General features: G+C 41.5%; 1 protein-coding gene and 1 long non-coding RNA gene across 4 annotated transcripts in view; one reads left to right on the top strand and one right to left on the bottom strand.

Annotated features, from left to right (window-relative positions):
• Window positions 1–19,791, top strand: part of LOC143769360 (uncharacterized) — a 437,338-nt gene that overhangs the window by 21,333 nt on the left and 396,214 nt on the right. The gene's annotated exons all lie outside the window — the stretch shown is intronic.
• Window positions 6,726–19,791, bottom strand: part of MYOCD (myocardin) — a 49,642-nt gene continuing 36,576 nt past the window's right edge. For 2 of the 3 annotated variants that reach the window (XM_077254626.1, XM_077254625.1), the window contains exons 6-13: window positions 17,124–17,252; window positions 16,251–16,495; window positions 15,792–15,939; window positions 14,656–15,603; window positions 14,430–14,558; window positions 13,797–13,919; window positions 13,170–13,224; window positions 6,726–12,140 (exon numbers count right to left, since the gene is read on the bottom strand). In XM_077254626.1, coding sequence (XP_077110741.1) covers window positions 11,620–12,140; window positions 13,170–13,224; window positions 13,797–13,919; window positions 14,430–14,558; window positions 14,656–15,603; window positions 15,792–15,939; window positions 16,251–16,495; window positions 17,124–17,252 — 2,298 coding nt within the window. In that variant the 3' untranslated portion in view covers window positions 6,726–11,619. The remainder of the gene's footprint in view (window positions 12,141–13,169; window positions 13,225–13,796; window positions 13,920–14,429; window positions 14,559–14,655; window positions 15,604–15,791; window positions 15,940–16,250; window positions 16,496–17,123; window positions 17,253–19,791) is intronic. The other variant, XM_077254627.1, reaches the window with a different exon arrangement.

The following is a 19,791-nucleotide window of genomic DNA, read 5'->3' as shown; positions in this document are numbered from 1 at the left end:
TACAAGCACCGACAGTTTATGGAGGTACCTTAGGGGAGCTCCTGCTCCATCTGCTGACTCCTTGTCAGTCCTCTCTCCTGGGGAAACTGCCTTACGGGGTTCACCAACTTGCCTGGCCGGCACACATCAGTCAGTCCAGAGCCACCGAAGGCCGGTAGCTTCCCCAACACCGATCATCCAGGTCCACAGTCTCTCAGGTGCTCCAAGAAGACTCCACTTACAGGAGCTTCTAACACAGACTGTCCAGGACCATGATCACACTGTGGTCTTCAGAACGTCCATCCCACCTGGGACCGTTCAACACCAAGGCATGTGGCCTGTCTGGGTGCTATTCAGGACTTAGTCCAACACCACAGGCCACCAGGTCCAAACCATGTGCTTTCCAGGAAGCCTCCTCCCAGGTCTTCCTACACAGGGTTCCAGGACCTTGCACTTGGACCTATCAGATCCAAACACTGGAACCACACAGGAACCACACAGGATCCACACAGGACCCACACAGGATCCACACAAGACCCACACAGGACAGGTGACCCACACCCTGGCCACATTATGTACCCGTAAGCACACCCACAGTAATGGATCACCTGGGCTGGTCACGTGATCCTGACATCACTGCAGGTCGATTCTCACGGCCTCAACACGACTCCGTGCACATACCGGGGAGACCATGCAGCGCCCCCTACCTGTTACAGGGGTCACTGCATCACATATCCCCCCCCCTCTGTTCAAGCTTGTGGGGTTGAACACCTGTCATACACGTGGGGTCACGAGATATGTCATGCACGTTACCTTGCCCTACCAGTCGAGAGAACCATCTCAGTCGGTTTTGAGCATCACACACAACCATCCAGTTGTTAAGTTTACCCCGCCCCCAGCGGTCAACATGTAGGCCTTGAGCTTTGGCCCTTAAGTCACAGTCTGTCTGTGTCACCAAACCTTTGGTCAAGTTTGTCTCTTTACTCGACCTTTCTCTCCAGGGTCGCCATCCACGGTTGGTGCGGTCATTAGTCCCACTTACAGTCGAGACTAGCAACTGACCAGAGTCTGACCCTCCATCACTACGTCTACTACTGTTCAAGCCCCTTAGCTTTGTACAGGGAGTAGAACTGCCACTTTCAGATATTCGACCACTTTGTCTCTCTGAACATCCTTGGTGGTCAGCCATTCCATTCTTTGGAGGGTCCCTTTTGTTTTCTTTTCCTTGGGAAGAAGGCGGCCGCCACCTTATGTTCTGCAGCTGTTTATTGACCTGCCGTCTGTACAGTCTTAGCTGCTCTACTTCTCTCAGGTATGCCACACGATACCTCAGGAGCATCCGGATATTCCCTAGACTCTCCTTGGTCCCGACAACCAGGAATGACACCATCCCATCTTCACCCACCTGGGCCTCGTCTTCAGCCGGAATCCTCAGTCTCTTCACACCGGATTAATCCACCATCTCCTGCATCACTTTCCCAAATCTGCCAATGAGCTTCGCTACCAGAGCTTTGGGCACTTGGACTGTGTCCTCAACCAAGCCCAGACGACTTTGAGCTTTCCTGGCTTGCTCCAAACAACGAGTGGCCTCATTATTCCTCAACAGGATCATCTGTTTCGTGCGGAGGCACTGTAGGTGCATGTCCCTCAGGACAGCCACCCTCTTCCCTGTGACCTCCTTAGTAGACAGTATCACCAACTGTTTCGTCTCCAGTGCCCAGTGCACACTACACGCTTCTATTGCCTTTTTAAAGGCCTCATGCACACCCTCACTGGCACATGCATCTTGCGCCTCTTGGGGTACATCTATCACGCACTTGAAGAGCGGAGTCTCACTTTCTTCAGGAACGGACGGCTCCTGCTGTGCCATGGACTTTTCCATCAAGACACCTGTCACAACCGGGTGACTATCTTGTTCTGCTTTTAGTGCCAACTCCTCTTCAACTTCACCCCCTTCCAGACCCCTGGTCAAGATGGGCATTAGCAACTTCACCTCGTTACCACTCAGGTACTGGCACGGGAAGTCTGCGACCTCCACCTCTTTTTCTTGTAGAGGGCTTTTTAGTGCTTCTCTGAGCACTACAATGTCTTCCTTTAGGGTCTCATACATACTTTGCCAAGTGAACAGGTGACCTCTGAGCTCAGAGTCTTCCTTCTCCAGCTCAACCACCCTGTGCTCAGCCGCTTGTCTCAGGACCCTTTCTCGTTCAACATGGTCTTTCACCGTCTCTTTAATCAATTCTATCTCGCTTTTCCCATCCTCTGGATTGGTGGAACATCCATCACTTGAGGAGGTATTTACTTCAGGCACCACTTCCTTGGTGGCCTCCTCCACTTCTGCACCCTCAGACTCTGCACTGTCAGGGTCGGCCCTCTCTTGGGTCTCCGCGGTGACATCATTAGGTTCGTCCCTTTTCCCTGGGACTTCAGAGTACTTCATACACCCCAGGTCCTCAGCATCTTCCGTCAATTCTTCACACAGTGCAACTGGTTCAGCCCTTTTGCCTCTCCGGCGACGGGAGGAAGACTTGCCATTTGTACCTGAGTCAACCTTATTGCACTCTTTCCCACTGGCATCACCGTCTGAATGGGAGTCACCACCAACCGTCACCACAGGTCCTGGACCCCGTCCTCCACCCATCACCACAGGTCCTGGACCCCGTCCTCCACCCGTTACCACAGGTCCTGGACCCCGTCCTCCACCTGTCACCACAGGTCCTGGACCCCGTCCTCCACCCGTTACCACAGGTCCTGGACCCCATCCTCCACCTGTCACCATGGCACATGCGCTTGTTACTGGCCATGACTTGTCACAGTCACCCCCAGAGTCTGTGTCACTCCCCACAGTATGATGACCCCGCAAGTCACTCTTTGTCTGGGTGTCAGCTCCACTTGTTTTATCCAGCAGACCACTACCAGTCGTATTGTAGCACACTTCAGGTGACGTCAGGTTAGTTAGTTGGGCAGTCGCACCTTTTCCCTTGGTCAGGCCTACCTTAGGACTGTCAACTCTAGGGGGCGCCTTCTCAACATTACTACCTCCCATCCACATTATATCCACAAACACTTCATCCTTTTCCCACAGTGCTTCCAAATCTCGTCCTATTACCATAGGACACGGCAAGTTCGGGACTACAGCCACCTCATGGTATGTGGAAACCTCCGCTACGACAATGTAGATAGTGGCTACCTGGAGATATTTAGTGTCCCCAGGTGACACAGAATTTCCTGGAAGGGTTCTCAGCAAAGACGCTTCTCTCCCCGGGTCTATCAACGCCCGCACACACTTTCCATCCAGCCAAAAAGAACACAGTCATGACTCCTCACTGATTGCCGCCCCTTTTTTGGCTCTGCCCCCTTTTTGGACAAGTGCTCTGCTTTTTGACACCACCCCTGTTCGGGATTCAGCCCCCCTTCGGGATTCCACCCCGTTTTGGGCCATTACCCCTGTTCGGGTTACCGCCCCTTTCTGGGACTCCGCCCCCTTTTGGGCAACCATCTCCATTTGGGGTCACCGCTCACTATTAGGGATACTCCCCACCCTGGGATACACCCCGTGGACTTCCCCACGGCACTCAGGCCCCAGTTCGCACAGTACACCCCTTTGTCTCTGGGCTTGTACTGGCCCTTTAAGAGTCAGCACAACTTGGAGGAAAAGGGAGAGAAAAAAAAATGTAAATTTTTTTTTTCTTTTATATGTTACTTCACCAGCTCCTGCTGGTACTGCCACAGCTCCCGCTGCAGTCATATACAACCGGCACCTCCGGCTGCCAACCACAAGCCACTGCAGCTCCGTCTGCCGTGGAACCTCTTGCTGGAACTGCAGCTACGCTCCACAAGGCTCTACCGCCGACTTCGTGGACCCGCCAATCCACAGGACGCCGCTTGTCCCCTTCGTAACCCCGCCGAGTTACAGCCAGACGCTTGTCAGCTTCGTAACCCCGCCGAGTTACAGCCAGACGCAATCTTCGTGGCCCCGCCGAGTTACAGCCAGACGCAATCTTCGTGGCCCCGCCGAGCCACAGCAATTAACTCCCACGTGTGCGCGCTGGATCGTTGCCCGCTTCGAGCACCAAATGTAAGACTATTCCTACTGAGTGTGTTGGGGGACACTCGCTTGGCCGCGATATTCAGCACACGGGCACGGGTTTTTAAAACAAAACAGTCCATACGGTTTATTATGCCTCATAAACCACACCACGAGCAGTCCATTTACATACTGAACCAGGCCCTTATTCTGTGGCAACTAAACACGCTGGTCCTCACTGACCAGTTGCCGTGGGTTACCACACAGTTCATGTTACAAGCACCGACAGTTTATGGAGGTACCTTAGGGGAGCTCCTGCTCCATCTGCTGACTCCTTGTCAGTCCTCTCTCCTGGGGAAACTGCCTTACGGGGTTCACCAACTTGCCTGGCCGGCACACATCAGTCAGTCCAGAGCCACCGAAGGCCGGTAGCTTCCCCAACACCGATCATCCAGGTCCACAGTCTCTCAGGTGCTCCAAGAAGACTCCACTTACAGGAGCTTCTAACACAGACTGTCCAGGACCATGATCACACTGTGGTCTTCAAACGTCCATCCCACCTGGGACCGTTCAACACCAAGGCATGTGGCCTGTCTGGGTGCTATTCAGGACTTAGTCCAACACCACAGGTCACCAGGTCCAAACCATGTGCTTTCCAGGAAGCCTCCTCCCAGGTCTTCCTACACAGGCTTCCAGGACCTTGCACTTGGACCTATCAGATCCAAACACTGGAACCACACTGGAACCACAGAGGAACCACACAGGATCCACACAGGACCCACACAGGATTCACACAGGATCCACACAGGACCCACACAGGACCCACACAGGACATGTGACCCACACCCTGGCCACATTATGTACCCGTAAGCACACCCACAGTAATGGATCACCTGGGCTGGTCACGTGATCCTGACATCACTGCAGGTCGATTCTCACGGCCTCAACACGACTCCGTGCACATACCGGGGAGACCATGCAGCGCCCCCTACCTGTTACAGGGGTCATTGCATCACAATACCTACTATAATACTGCCCCCTATGTACAAGAATATAACTACTATAATACTGCTCCTATGTACAAGAATATAACTACTATAATACTGCCCCTATGTACAAGAATATAACTACTGTAATACTGCCCCTATGTACAAGAATATAACTACTATAATACTGCCCCCTATGTACAAGAATATAACTACTGTAATACTGCCCCTATGTACAAGAATATAACTACTATAATACTGCCCCTATGTACAAGAATATAACTACTATAATACTGCTCCTATGTACAAGAATATAACTACTATAATACTGCCCCTATGTACAAGAATATAACTACTATAATACTGCTCCTATGTACAAGAATATAACTACTATAATACTGCCCCTATGTACAAGAATATAACTACTATAATACTGCTCCTATGTACAAGAATATAACTACTATAATACTGCTCCTATGTACAAGAATATAATTACTATAATACTGCTCCTATGTACAAGAATATAACTACTATAATACTGCTCCTATGTACAAGAATATAACTACTATAATACTGCCCCTATGTACAGGAATATAACTACTATAATACTGCCCCCATGTATAAGAATATAACTACTATAATACTGCTCCTATGTACAAGAATATAACTACTATAATACTGCCCCTATGTACAAGAATATAACTACTATAATACTGCCCCTATATATAAGAATATAACTACTATAATACTGCCCCTATGTACAGGAATATAACTACTATAATACTGCCCCTATGTACAAGAATATAACTACTATAATACTGCTCCCTATGTACAAGAATATAATTACTATAATACTGCCCCCTATGTACAAGAATATAACTACTATAATACTGCCCCCTATGTACAAGAATATAACTACTATAATACTGCTCCTATGTATAAGAATATAACTACTATAATACTGCCCCCTTTGTACAAGAATATAACTACTATAATACTGCCCCTATGTACAAGAATATAACTACTATAATACTGCCCCTATGTACAGGAATATAACTACTATAATACTGCCCCTATGAGCATGACGAGTTGCTGTCAGGTTGTTGCTCCGCAGAGCAGTTTCCACATTTGTGAATCACTTGTATAATTCGGCTGTTGCCGATGATACGTTCCAGGCTTCGGTTCGCTCCCTGCTCTGGGTACGTAGATTTTCCTCGCGCTCTGCCAGGTGATGCCAGGCCGGAGTCATTTGTTATGTCATGATGTGTACACACAGTCACACAGTATAATCATACTGATAATACCCATGCCCGGCAGCTCGGAAGAATGGAAGGGGCTGTTTTCGTTGTTAGTAACAATCGCTCCAGGTTTTTTTTCTGTAATACGTCAATGTGGTATATAAATTCCCAGAAAAATATTTTAAACATGTTCCAATGCAATGACTATCGTATTTATTGGAAATGTTGTATTTTTAATTTGCTCATTAACGTATTTGCGATCTTCCAGACGTTCCTTTAAGTAGACAACTTTATTAGTTAAGAAAAAAATGAATTCTCAAAAAATGTAAATTTTTAAGCCTTTTGTTCCTCTACCAGAGTCACATTGATCGCTCTCACCCCTGACGCCATCAAGTCCTTTTACGTTCTATTTTTTTAAAAAATTTGATTTACAAAACTTATCACTCAAATTTTTTTACTTAAATAAAACAGGCAAAAGATTATTTTTCTTTAATTATTTTTTTTTATTCAAAAACAAAATTGCAGATTTTTTTTTTGCACAAAAGGGCATAATATATTTTACAAAATGTTTGGAAAAATAAACAAAGATTTTTTTTTGTTAGAAAGTTACATAAAATGTTTTTTTTTTCTTTACAAAATAAGATATATGAATTAGTAGGAATCTGAAAATGCATTCGGCGTAAGTCAATGATAAGGCACAGACGATTCACTTCTTAAGTGTACGTACCGGATATATTATGAAAGACGTTTGTAAAAACGTAGCCGAAATTAAAAAAAAATATAGAACTTAAAATATAAAGCTGCAAGATTGATCAAATGGGGAATATTTTAAATTTTCAATTTTTTTTTTTTTTAATATTCCTAAATATAATGCAGCTTTCATAACTTTCTTTTACGTAGAATATGTGGTTCCAAAAACATTAAAATCAAATTATTAAATAAATTAAAAATAGGGAAATATTTTGGGACGTCTTAATCCTAAATCAATCACATATAAAAAAAAAAAGCTAAATTCTTTGGGAAGCCCTAAAATGTAAAACCTCTCCCCCAAGAAGGACTTGGTCCCCTAAGTGATAACATAACATTCCTAGCATATATTCCAGTAACACCGATTGCTAGAATTTTATTTTATTTTTTTGTCCCCTTGGTGATTAAGATTAATTTTTGGATTGACAATTTACCGGATATGAAAAGATTCGCAAGAAGCAATTTAGTCTATAGGTTTAAGCATTGAACAAATTGCATATCGTAAGACACAGCAAACAAATTAAATAAAAAATACAATTTTACATAGTGCTGGTGGAAAAATTGGAATTCGAGTTTTCAAGAATTAAAACCAACCGTAGTAATAGTTAAGGACAGGATCACCTATTATATCATTACTCTAAAACTTTATTCAATTAAGAATTAAATAAAAAATCTGACAACCGCAACCATGTACACAAAGGCCGGATAAATACTGAAATTGAATCAGAATTTTTTTTTAATATATTGCCAAAAAATATATCTATTTTTTTTATTTAGTAGAATAGAATTACTTTTCAATTGATATCTATTAGAGATGAGGGAATCTGCTGAGATTCGAAATTGGCACTTGGCTCGAATATGGCAAGGAAATCGCCGAACCAAACCAGCCGATAAGGAAATTCAATTTTATTCCTAATTAAGGCTCCTGTACACATTGGACTAACGTCGGCCGAATCAGTCGATAAGGAAATTCAATTTTATTCCTAATTAAGGCTCCTGTACACATTGGACTAACGTCGGCCGAATCAGTCAATAAGGAAATTCAATTTTATTCCTAATTAAGGCTCCTGTAGACTTTGGACTAACGTCGGCCTAATCAGTCGATAAGGAAATTCAATTTTATTCCTAATTAAGGCTCCTGTAGACATTGGACTAACGTCGGCCGAATCAGTCGATAAGGAAATTCAATTTTATTCCTAATTAAGGCTCCTGTACACATTGGACTAACGTCGGCCGAATCAGTCGATAAGGAAATTAAATTTTATTCCTAATTAAGGCTCCTGTACACATTGGACTAACGTCGGCCGAATCAGTCGATAAGGAAATTCAATTTTATTGCTAATTAAGGCCCCTGTACACATTGGACTAACGTCGGCCTAATCAGTCAATAAGGAAATTCAATTTTATTCCTAATTAAGGCTCCTGTACACATTGGACTAACGTCGGCCGAATCAGTCGATAAGGAAATTCAATTTTATTCCTAATTAAGGCTCCTGTACACATTGGACTAACGTCGGCCTAATCAGTCAATAAGGAAATTCAATTTTATTCCTAATTAAGGCTCCTGTACACATTGGACTAACGTTGGCCAAATCAGTCGATAAGAAAATTCAATTTTATTCCTAATTAAGGCTCCTGTACACATTGGACTAACGTTGGCCGAACTAGTCGATAAGGAAACATAATTTTATTCCTAATTAAGGCTCCTGTACACATTGGACTAACGTTGGCCGAACCAGTCGATAAGGAAACATAATTGTATTCCTAATTAAGGCCCCTGTACACATTGGACTAACGTCGGCCGAATCAGTCGATAAGGAAATTCAATTTTATTCCTAATTAAGGCTCCTGTACACATTGGACTAACGTCGGCCGAATCAGTCGATAAGGAAATTCAATTTTATTCCTAATTAAGGCTCCTGTACACATTGGACTAAAGTTGGCCGAATCAGTCGATAAGGAAACGTAGGAAACGTTGGCCGAACCAGCCGATATTGGCAGGTTCTGTCGAGAGTCTAATGTGCATGGGGGCCTCCTGATTCCCTCCTTAGGCCATATAACACGGAAAACGTGTATTTCTATGCAGCTGTCACGCTCGGGTCATGAGAGCCGCCAGCCAGTCCACGCAGTGGGATGCGATCGTCGTTCGTCTACACATGATGTTGGGGGAGATAAGGATCTGGTATGTCCAATTTTAGGCTACAGTTCCTTTATGTTCTTTGCAAGATAAACCCGGACAGAGAAGTCTGGCATTGACTTGTTCATAGAGAACACAGAAGAGTTTGGCTCAGTGAGCGCTTGTGTGTACAGAGGAGTCGGGAGAGATAGTTGCCGGCTGAAAGATCGGCTTGACCACCACTCAGATGACAGCTATTATGGAGCCCCTTACTCTCCTGAATCCACAGCATAGCAAAACATTGGGTGAAAAAAAATTCCACTCACTTACCGGCCGCCTACGTTTCCCAGCCACCATCTGGTGCTCCACATCGCCTTTCGAAGCCTACTCAACGTTGAGTGAAGGTAGCGGAAAAAGACCCAAGAGTGGGTGTAAAACACCAGAGTAATATTTTTTTTTATTAATTTTGCTCACGGCAATTCACCTGCTATGTTTTTGCACTCCTTTGAAATAAATCGCAAAAAAAAGAATTCTAGAGAATCCTCTAGTTTCGAAACCATTGTTGGATTCAAATAGACCTAATAATAGTAAACAAAATATATATATTTTTTATACCATCGGTACCCATAATATAAAATCTGGCTTCGGCAGCACATCTATTTTTGAAGGAATAAAATAAACCTAAGAATCAAGCAAAATCTAAACCTAATAGATATAAAAAGAGTAAAAATAAAATATTTTTAGAATTAAATTTGCAAAGAAATGATAATTAATGCCATGGTTTCTGGAAAATAATGGAAATGGCCGAATTCTTTCCATTAATTGATACGGCCCAGTGACGGCATTTTTTGGTTGTCTGGTTTCATTTAGTCATTTGGGATTGGCTTGTACTTTACCTCTATAAAGTGCGACTTTTCGATCAGTTTGGAATGGCTTTTAAGTAACTTTAAAAATAAAACTTTTTGACACGATCAGTGATCATCCTCTATAGTTTCAGTGCTAAGTGAAGGCCTTTGTACAATGAAAGAAAACGGTGTGTCGAATTTCAGCTACTTCTACCTATTTACAGCATGCAGCCACGTTTTTCCTTAAAATCAGTGAACATCACAACTTATATAGTATAAACTCGTTTTCCTGTAAGTTAAAAAAAAAAGTACAAAAACAGTCTCCTATATACAGTGGAACATGTTACAAGAATGTGCAGATATTTTTTTATGGAAATTAATACATTTTTTCTTGTTCAAAAATAGATCTGAGCCGTCAAGAAAAAAATTAGTGTGTTTTTTTTGTTTTTGTTAATCTTCCAGTAGCTAAATACAAAGTGAGTTTCGACATCCTCATCAATCCCTTTGAAGTGTATCGGGGGGATGGTGCCTCGATAGTACCAGTTTTAGTGGGGTACTTACTTTTTTTTGTTTTCTTGTATTTTATACACTCCAGAAAACACACATATGTACAGAAACCATACATAGCTATGTATAGATACTTAAATATTTGTTAAAATTTTACATCTACAGTCAGAGAATTGATTGGACGAATTGTGTCTTTCGACCTTGATATATTTCCCAAGTTAAATATTTATAGTCAAATTTCAGAAAAGTTCCCCATACTGTTAAAATTTCAACTCATCACCATACTTCAGGTTTTCGAGGGTTCCGATAGTGATACTCTCGAAACGGACACAACAATGAGTGGATTGTTTGGTGGTCAGAAATTACTGATCCATGGCTAGTTTAAAAACTGGGTGTAACCCTGGTTGTTCCATAGACACCAGATTTTAGTTGAGGAATCCTACCAACCTTGGAATGATCGACTAAGGATCCAAGGTCAATAGACGTTCCCAGGTAGACCAAAGATGTTTGGTAGATGCCTGAACTACAGTTGGACCACAGTTGGGTCCAATTTCCAAAATATATACCATATATTATCCGGTGAGCTCTGTGGGTCTACCAGTTCTCTCAAATATTTTTTTTTTGTGGATAGTTTTAGATTTCATACAAGTACAGTACCAATTTTTTACCACTGTAGTTCTTAAAGACAATAATGAAACAGTGACCCCCAACATAAATACAAAAACAAAATGCAGTTGAACCTTAACATTTCTCAAAGCTCAGTATCAAGAAAAGCAAGTTCTGGTATTTAACCACAGTCCAGAAAAGAAGTGGTACAACCCTTTATAATATACACTATCCAACAATGGCTGGAGACTACAGTTCTTTTGGGTCTATAAAGGTTCCTCTTGGATGCCTTGAACAGCGTTGGGTGGGACTGAGGCTGTGGTGGCTACTCCTTGGACTATGGCCTCCTTTTGCAGTCCTCACAACCCTAAGCTTACATACAGTGGGTTTATGATTGTCCTTGTTTGATTGTCCAAGGCTAAACAGAATGAAGTATTAGTGATCTTCTTCACTAAATTGATGGAATTTCATGTATATTTTTGGTTATCTATACCAAAATTTAAAGCTCCATGTACTGATTTTCCCCAAATTTCTGAGGCGAATTTGGGTAAGGTCACTTTTTGACAGTTTACCATTGTTCTAAGTGCAGGTCCATTGCATTGTTTAAGTTGAGATCTGTTACATCAAGAAAATCAGTGTTGAAGATACTGGGACCAGTAGTGGTCAGCGACCCCAAGCCTGTGGCGGAACTTGGCGGTGTTAAGTCCAACCACTCCATGGTCTCCCAAGGCGATTCAGTAAAACTCAGATGCTGAAGGCCATTGCTGTCTACAGATGATGGGGACAATTGGGTCTCCATGGGAGATAGAGAAGTTTCTAACATTTCCTCAGAACTTTTTCCAGAAAACCCATCAATCACACGCTCAAAGTGTGGATCATCGTTTCCAATTTTAAGCAGTGGTATTTCATTAGGTCTTCCCATGGGGCTATGAGTGCTGAGTAAGACTTCAAGATGGTTGTCATTGTTCGAACAGTTTTCATATGGAAGATGGGGATTTGGGGTGGTCACGCTTGGGTTTCCAGTTGACACACTCAACTGATTGAGCTTTTGCCCACATGACCTTTCATCTTTGGCATTGGCTGGCATTTCTGTTGGAATATGAAAAAAGACACTTAAACATTTGAAGATCTTACATAATATACCTGGACAGCCTTCATCAACAAAGAACTTTATTCTTGGGTAATGTAAGGTCCAAAGCCAACCTGACCATAACACCGATGCCAAATTGGTAACTCGCACACCTTCTCAGCACAATCCAACTGACTGCGTTCACTACTGTGCTCCTTCCTGTGTCAGGCCATCTTGCTGAGCTGCCTCTTGCAGTACTCACAACACTGCTACTTCCCGCTGTCTCCACCTGGCTACAGGGAGGCACGGCCACACGCTGTAGGAATTTAACCCTGCTGTGTCCTACAGAGTTTTGCTTCCCTGGCCTAATCCCTGCCAGCAGGTGATATATTAGGTAGCTCCTCCCTCCACACCTTGCCTGAGCTTAGGTCCTAGTGGCAGTTCGCCACTAGTTCCCCGTCTTAGTGCATTCCTGTTAGACTCTTCCATTACTGACCAGTCTTGTGTACTTGTTTTGTCTGACCTCTCCACTCCTGACCCCGGCTTTGTATTCTGAACCTGTGCTGTCCAGCCTGACCTCGGACTTCGTGACCATATCTCTGTTTACTCCCTCTGTGCTTTGCATCTGTGACTCTTACCCTTCAATCAGCTGCTCAGGTCTGGGCACTGACTGGGAATGACACCCGGTGGCTACCCCAATGGCTCAAGCCTATCCTCACCTTCAGAGGCTCTAGTGAAGAACTGGTAGCCACTTAGTCATGCCCCTCTAGGGTAAGCCCAGCTTGTGGCGGTCCACACCCACCGTTGTCTCAACGGATACATAATGTAGCCTACTAGCTTTCTGACATATGGTAATTTTTGGGATATAGATTGAAGAATACAACTTTAGATATGTTCACCCCAACCCAAGTATGACCAGATAAAGTTATACTTAACCATGAAGACAGATATCTTTGTGTTAAAAGTCTCCATAACTCATCACTCCATAGTGGGTAGAAATTGTCTACAAATAGGTGAAGTTACTTTAAAATTTTGTGTTCAGGTCTCACCTCCACTTTCAATCAGGACATCAAGAAGTTCATCCATCTGTTGACTCCTTGTTTGCTGTGGAAGGAAAACATCAAGATGAGGAATAAGAACTATGAAATCCTGTAGAAAAGTTTAAAATAATTAGTTGTGAACAGGTAGTTGGCATCACAGCCCAAAGTATAGCAAGATAAAGAAAAACAAAAACACATGTGACCCCCCAACCCCGACATAAAAAGGACAACTGAGAATGAGCGTTCTTGATGAACAGGTCACACTATGTAAATTTGGCTTAAGGTAAAAAAAAATTCCAGGTTAGTTTTTCATTTCAATAATTGTGAATTTTAAGATATTTTTTAAGTGCTAAACTGAAAAGACTCAAGCCAGACCATTACAGTTCCATAGGGAACCATCTAGAGATGACATCATTGGATTCCATGGTGACATTTTTGGACCAGTTGAAGGAGTTACCATGCCAAAAAATACTGACAAATGGATAAATAGTATATTTTAACATGCCTTGGGTTCGTTCTATTTCCATTGATATATTTAATTCAAATCTAAAATTATTTTTTTTGGGGGGAGATGGGAAGAGTGTATAGGAAACTGCAAAAAATTTATGAAAAATTGGCCATTTAGCTTCTTATTACCTGTCTGACTGCATCCTCGTAGGAGGGAAGCTGCTTGGAAACTGACGAGGTTGCATTAGTGAAATTCGTGCCGGGGGTGGGAATCTTTTGACCTGCCTGGGGAGATGGCTGTAAATCATTTATCTGCAAGTAAATAGATTATATAAAATGAGAGAAGAAATGTCCTTTTGATATGGACCAAAAATTCCATTCCAAGCTATAATTAAAAGGTATCTGAAGCTACATGGATGTCAGTGTTTCCATCCAATCCCATGCTAATGTAAAAGGTTATATCTATATTTTATCGATGCTGTATGCCTGGATGAAAGGCACCACAAAAGCCTGCTCAGATATCTGGATGAAGACCTCGCCTACAGATCTGACGTTATCCTAGCATACCAATGATCAGAAGCTATCCAGGTTCATTATTGGGAAGTTGGACATTTTATAGCCAAATTTCAATAAAAAGAGGTCCAAACCCTTGAATGATCACCATGGCTACATCCATGTGTCAAAGAACGCTCAACAGTTTTTGAAAGGTTATGGATTTTAGAATTCCAAAATGATGACCAATATTATATTATGCCAACTCAATGGCGCCAGTGTACAAATATTAAGTCTCACTGCAAGAAGTGCATCATGCCAAGAACTTACCTTTCCTAAAACTGATGAACTTTTTGGTGGGACTCGATCTTTGATACTCTGCTTGTTTTCCGATTGATCAATGTAGGGTGGCTGTAGAGTGTTCTGGTTTGGAGAGTAGCAGACAGAACTTGAAGTATTCTACAAGTGGAAGGGGAAAATATTTATTTGGTACCCGGCACATTGACGAGAGACACTGACTCCCTTTTTAGGAGAACATTTCTCAATGGTATCATACCTGTGTTGTGTTAATACGATGGTTGACTTGTGGTGACACACTACGTGTGTCTCCTTGTGAACTCGGAGATACAGATAACAGGTAGTGGTTATTGGGAGATGGGGGTAAACTGATGTGCTGTGGACTATTTGTAGTTCCAATGGGAGAATGTTGTGGAGAACATTGAGGACTGAGAAAAGTGGAAGACATGATGGAATTTGGGTTGGACGCTTCCATGCAATGGTTGTTCATCAGACAAGGCATTGGTTGTGTTGTACATGATCCATGTTTTTCAGATACAATATTTGCCTGGGGTTTCATGGACATTTGATTAGATGAAAAGGGACAGCTGGAGACTTTTTCTTGCTTGATATGTACTCCAAAAAAGTGTTGAGATGGAGGAGCCTTGTCGAGAGAACCACAATTCCCTTTTCGCTTCTGCAGTTGCAGCCTAAGTTCCTCAACTTGTCTTTGCTCTTGCTGAAGCTTCCAGGTCAACTCATTGATGACTTTCTGCTTCTCCACCAACATTTTGTCTTTCTCAGCATCCATGCCTTCCAGTTCTATTTGGTAGTTACCACTGTTGATGCTGCTCATTAGACTGTCCTCAGCACTTAGGTGAATAGGCGAAGGGTGGAGACCAAACTGAGGAGAAGACATTGGTCCATCACTGAAGGTATCAGGTAAGGAACCATTGACAGAGAGATCTGAAGAGGCTGGGGATATTGGTGGAGTGGAACTGGTGCTACCAAACTGATAAAATCCATTAGAAATTACTCCTCCTGATGGGTGTGATTGGAAGCCCGAGTTATTTGGAGTAACGGGAAAAGTGACAGTGGTGATTTCACTAAATGTTGGGACAGTATTGCTGCTGCACTCCTGAAAGGGTCGTAGTCGTTCCATCAGTGAGGTCTTTGTACCAGATACAGGCAAGCCACGTATTCTTAGCTGTTGCCTCAATTCTGATACCTTCAAACAAAAAAGTTATTTGACATTAAAAATGGGGTAGTAGAAACTTACTTCTACTAAACATTTGGTGTATGATTAAGTATTGAAATAACATTGTGAAAGTAAAGTAAACCAATGCAGTTGCCCAAAAAGTCAACCAATATAGGTGCCGAAGTAGTCAAACAACTGCAAGTCAACCTAGAACTTACTTTCAAATCATCCAGATTAGAAGGCAGTAGACCTGGTTTCATAGAAGACATATTTCCTTGTCCAGAGAACGTGGTCTTCACTGGAGACAGTGAAGGACTAGTAACCATAGTCGTGTTGGAGTTTCGAGTCATTTGTTCATTTGGCTGTCTTAAAAACACAAGAGAATGAAAAAATAAAATGTTATCTTTGGTGACCAGCGAGAAACCTGTCAATACTTTTAAGGACTTCAATATTTTTCATGTAGGCAAAATAAGGTCCTTCAAACCTCTCTTGTGGTTTCATGCATTTTGCTCTAAACCCATAATTAGAAGAACCATAAGCCATGAAATGTTCTAGAAATAGGACTAAAAAGACCACAAAGGTTCTACACCTAGACCACCAAGTAGTTTTACTGGTAAATATTTTTTGTCTATGATGATAGATCTACAGGTGTATGCTGAGGTGGAGACAATACATACTTGTGATGCGAGTGGTGCATGCCTTGGTAGCTGAAGTGTTGATGTTGCTGTTGGCTTAATATCTGCAGTTGAAGGAAGAGTTGCTGCTGTTGTAGGAGCCTCGCATAAGCAGAGTCCATAGGTGGAGGAGACTTCTCAGCCTTTTGGTCCGGAGGAATGTATTGATGATATTTTAGCTTTTTCACTTTGGGCTTGATGTCTTTAGGTTTCTTGTGCCGGTTTTTGGAATCTGTGTTAGACTTGGTCTATCGGATCCAAACAAGAACAAAACTTAGTGTTTTAAACCTATGACCTAATTTAGGTTCCCTAGTAACTCAAATCTTCCTTCAGATCTGATGTGGCTATTGTATACTATGCCAACGTAATGCTTATCTCAATTAACTCAAGAGACTAGCTGTCCTGGGTGGCAACTCAGTTGCCATCATAGCAATGGTCCAACCAGGGGCGGACATATCAATTCCAAAGCACATGGAATTGTGACAGTGAGGGTAATCAATGAGTGGAACAGGCTGCCACGAGAGGTCGTGACGAGTTCTCCTTCAATGGAAGTCTTCAAACAGGCTGGACAGACATCTGTCTGGGATGGTTTAGTGAATCCTGCTTTGAGCAGGGGGTTGGACGCGAAGACCCTGGAGGTCCCTTCCAACTCTACTATTTTATTCTATGATTCTGAGGAGCTATCGGACTGAAAAAGAGCCCATATATTGACCACTCTTGGATCCAGCTGTTGCAGAGAACAATATTACTGAGGCCGATTTTATCATTTTCTGAGATCCCACCACGAGATTTATTGTGTTTTAAAAGCCCATCTGGAATAATGTTTTTTTCAAGAGATCTCAAATGTGGCAATGTAGGAAATGGTTTCATAATTACCTTTACTGCCGCAGAATTAGGGGCGGCATGTCCTGTTGTAGACAATTGATCTTCTGGGTGCAGAGAACAGGGATGACTCTGGTGTGCGCCATCGTCTTGCGGGTCATTTTCATTTTCTTGGGTATGATTCTGGAATAAGTGGAGAAAAGGTCTCAGATGAAATAGTTAGATTTCTTCCCTGTCTCGCCGAGACGCCAGACGTTCCGGAGCTTTCAGACACCGCACCAGGATTAGAGACAGAAAGTCTAAGATGACAGTCGGTCAAATAGGCTAGAGATTTACGAAGGTAAAATTTATTGGGAACTGTAGGGAACAGTGTCCTTTCTTTTAAAGGAAAAAAAAAATATTGACATAAAGGAAAAATAAGATAATTGTTTTTTTTTAAATGATTGTCAGCTATAAATATTTTATAATCAGTATATTTACAGTATTATATCATTATTTTTTTTCTAAATGTGTTATTTTTTGTATTATTCTAATTCTTTATTATAATTTTATTATGGAGTTTAATTATTTTTATTATTATTACCAATACGATCTTTACTAAATTGTTCTTCAAATATATATACTAGATGATTTCTTATTTTTTTTTTCTAATTCCATTGTTATTATATAATTTTTTTTACATATTTTTTTAAAGCTTTTAATACCGAAGCAGATATTCATTATGACACACTGTAAAAATGGAAGTGTAGGCCTGGACTTAAATTACACTTCCATTCTCCGGCTCTATAAAGTCATAATTGAGTAATCTTGGAGAGTTGTTAAAATATGATTTGGATACCAAAATGACAGAGGCGACAATTCTTTAATCATTCAGTGTCTGGAAAAATGACGCGAGCGCTAAGAATTTGAGTTTAGGCCGACCCAAGGAGCAAGCGGTCTGTAAGCCTGAACTTGGCCGGCTCCCAACATTAAACCTCCGGGGAACATTTCATTTAGATCAGGATATCTGGAAATATCGTCTCCTTACTTTTAGCGACAGGATATTTCTTAGGGTAATTTATAACCAAAATGTGTAGAACAAAAAAAGAAAAAGAAGATATTTCCATTTTAGTGGGCTATAAGATTTTGCATTTTCCTAATAGTTTCTTTTTAGGGTGTAAAAATCCCCAATAAATTCTGTTTAGTTTCTAATTTTCAATGTTAATGACAAACATAAAAATAAAATAATAAAATAATTATAATTAAAATAGATTAATTAAAACATTGCGTTTAACTTCAACCTACAAAACAATAAAAAGAGTTAAAAATAATAAAACAACATTTAATGTAATTCTATAAAATAAATCTATATATTAAATATAATGAACATTTTTAACGTCTTGCTAGAAAATTCAAATAATTAATTATTATTTCTCTTTACATATAATGAACAGATTACATTAAAAAGAAAGTCTGTAATTCAGTTTAGTAAAATATATAATAAAAAATGTTTTTAACATAACACTGATTTGGTTCACCGGGAACACAGTGGATCCTATTTTTTTAACCAACTTTCTAAAACTTCAAACACCGTGTTAAGTCATAACCTATATATATATATTTTTTCGCTTAAAAGCATTGATGGCTTTGAGTGTGAACGTGATGCCTCCGAGACCAATCATATTTTATTAGCGATCTGTAATTAGACGCAGCATGCAGACAATACCTTGGCCGTCTGCCCTAAGAGCTTGGAAAATAGAGGGTCGTTATGCCAAGTACACAGTGTTACAAAGACAGAGGAATGAGGAGTAAGAAATCCCAAGCCAAAGTTCTGTCGTATCTTGGGTTAACAATCCCTCTGTATAACCCAATGCAGAACATCACTATCTTTTAAAGAATGATTCCAAGATGGAGAGTGTACCAGCCCTGTGTTATGTCAGGTGGACAATGTAAACAACATTAGGTATAGCCTTCAAGATTATGTATTTTATGAGTCAACTTACATGACAAATGAACAGGTTCCACCTCATTGAAGGTCAATACTCAAATTATTCTTTGCTATTGAAGCTCCCCAACTAGATTGTCACTCAACAACCCCAACAATGTATAAGTATATCGGTCAAGAACCTCTAGAACATATACTGCCATCCATTGAAAACTGTCTATGGTGTTCACAAAAACACATCTCTCAAAAAAAAAAGGTCAACTAGAACAATCATTGGCTGGGAACACATGCTTATAGTCAAGGTTTTGACCAAGACTACCAAGAGTCTACATTCCCTGAAGACTGTCTATGGGTCAACTACAATAGATGCTGTATCGAAGAACCATATACAACTTGTAGTCAGTATTTAGGCCAACAACCTCAAGAATATTTTAGACTGTATTATCCATTGAAGATGGTGCCCTACAAGAATGAGTATACCTAGAACAATCATTGACTGGGAACACATGCTTATAAGTCAATGTTTTGGTCGAGACTACCAAGAGTCTACATTCCCTGAAAACTGTCTATGGGTCAACTATAATAGATGTATCAAAGAATCATATACAAGTTATAGTCAGTGTTTTGACCAAGACTACCAAGAGTCTACATTCCCTGAAGACTGTCTATGGGTCAACTATAATAGACGTTGTATCAAAGAACCATACACAAGTTGTAGTCAGTGTTTAGGCCAACAACCTCAGGAATATTTTACACTGTATTATCTATTGAAGATGGTGCCCTACAAAAATGAGTATA

The sequence above is a fragment of the Ranitomeya variabilis genome, chromosome 4, assembly GCF_051348905.1.
Source record: "Ranitomeya variabilis isolate aRanVar5 chromosome 4, aRanVar5.hap1, whole genome shotgun sequence".
In the NCBI taxonomy this organism is placed as follows: domain Eukaryota; kingdom Metazoa; phylum Chordata; class Amphibia; order Anura; family Dendrobatidae; genus Ranitomeya; species Ranitomeya variabilis.
The sequence above is the reverse complement of the archived record's forward strand: the minus strand, read 5'-3'. Positions and strand labels throughout refer to the sequence as shown.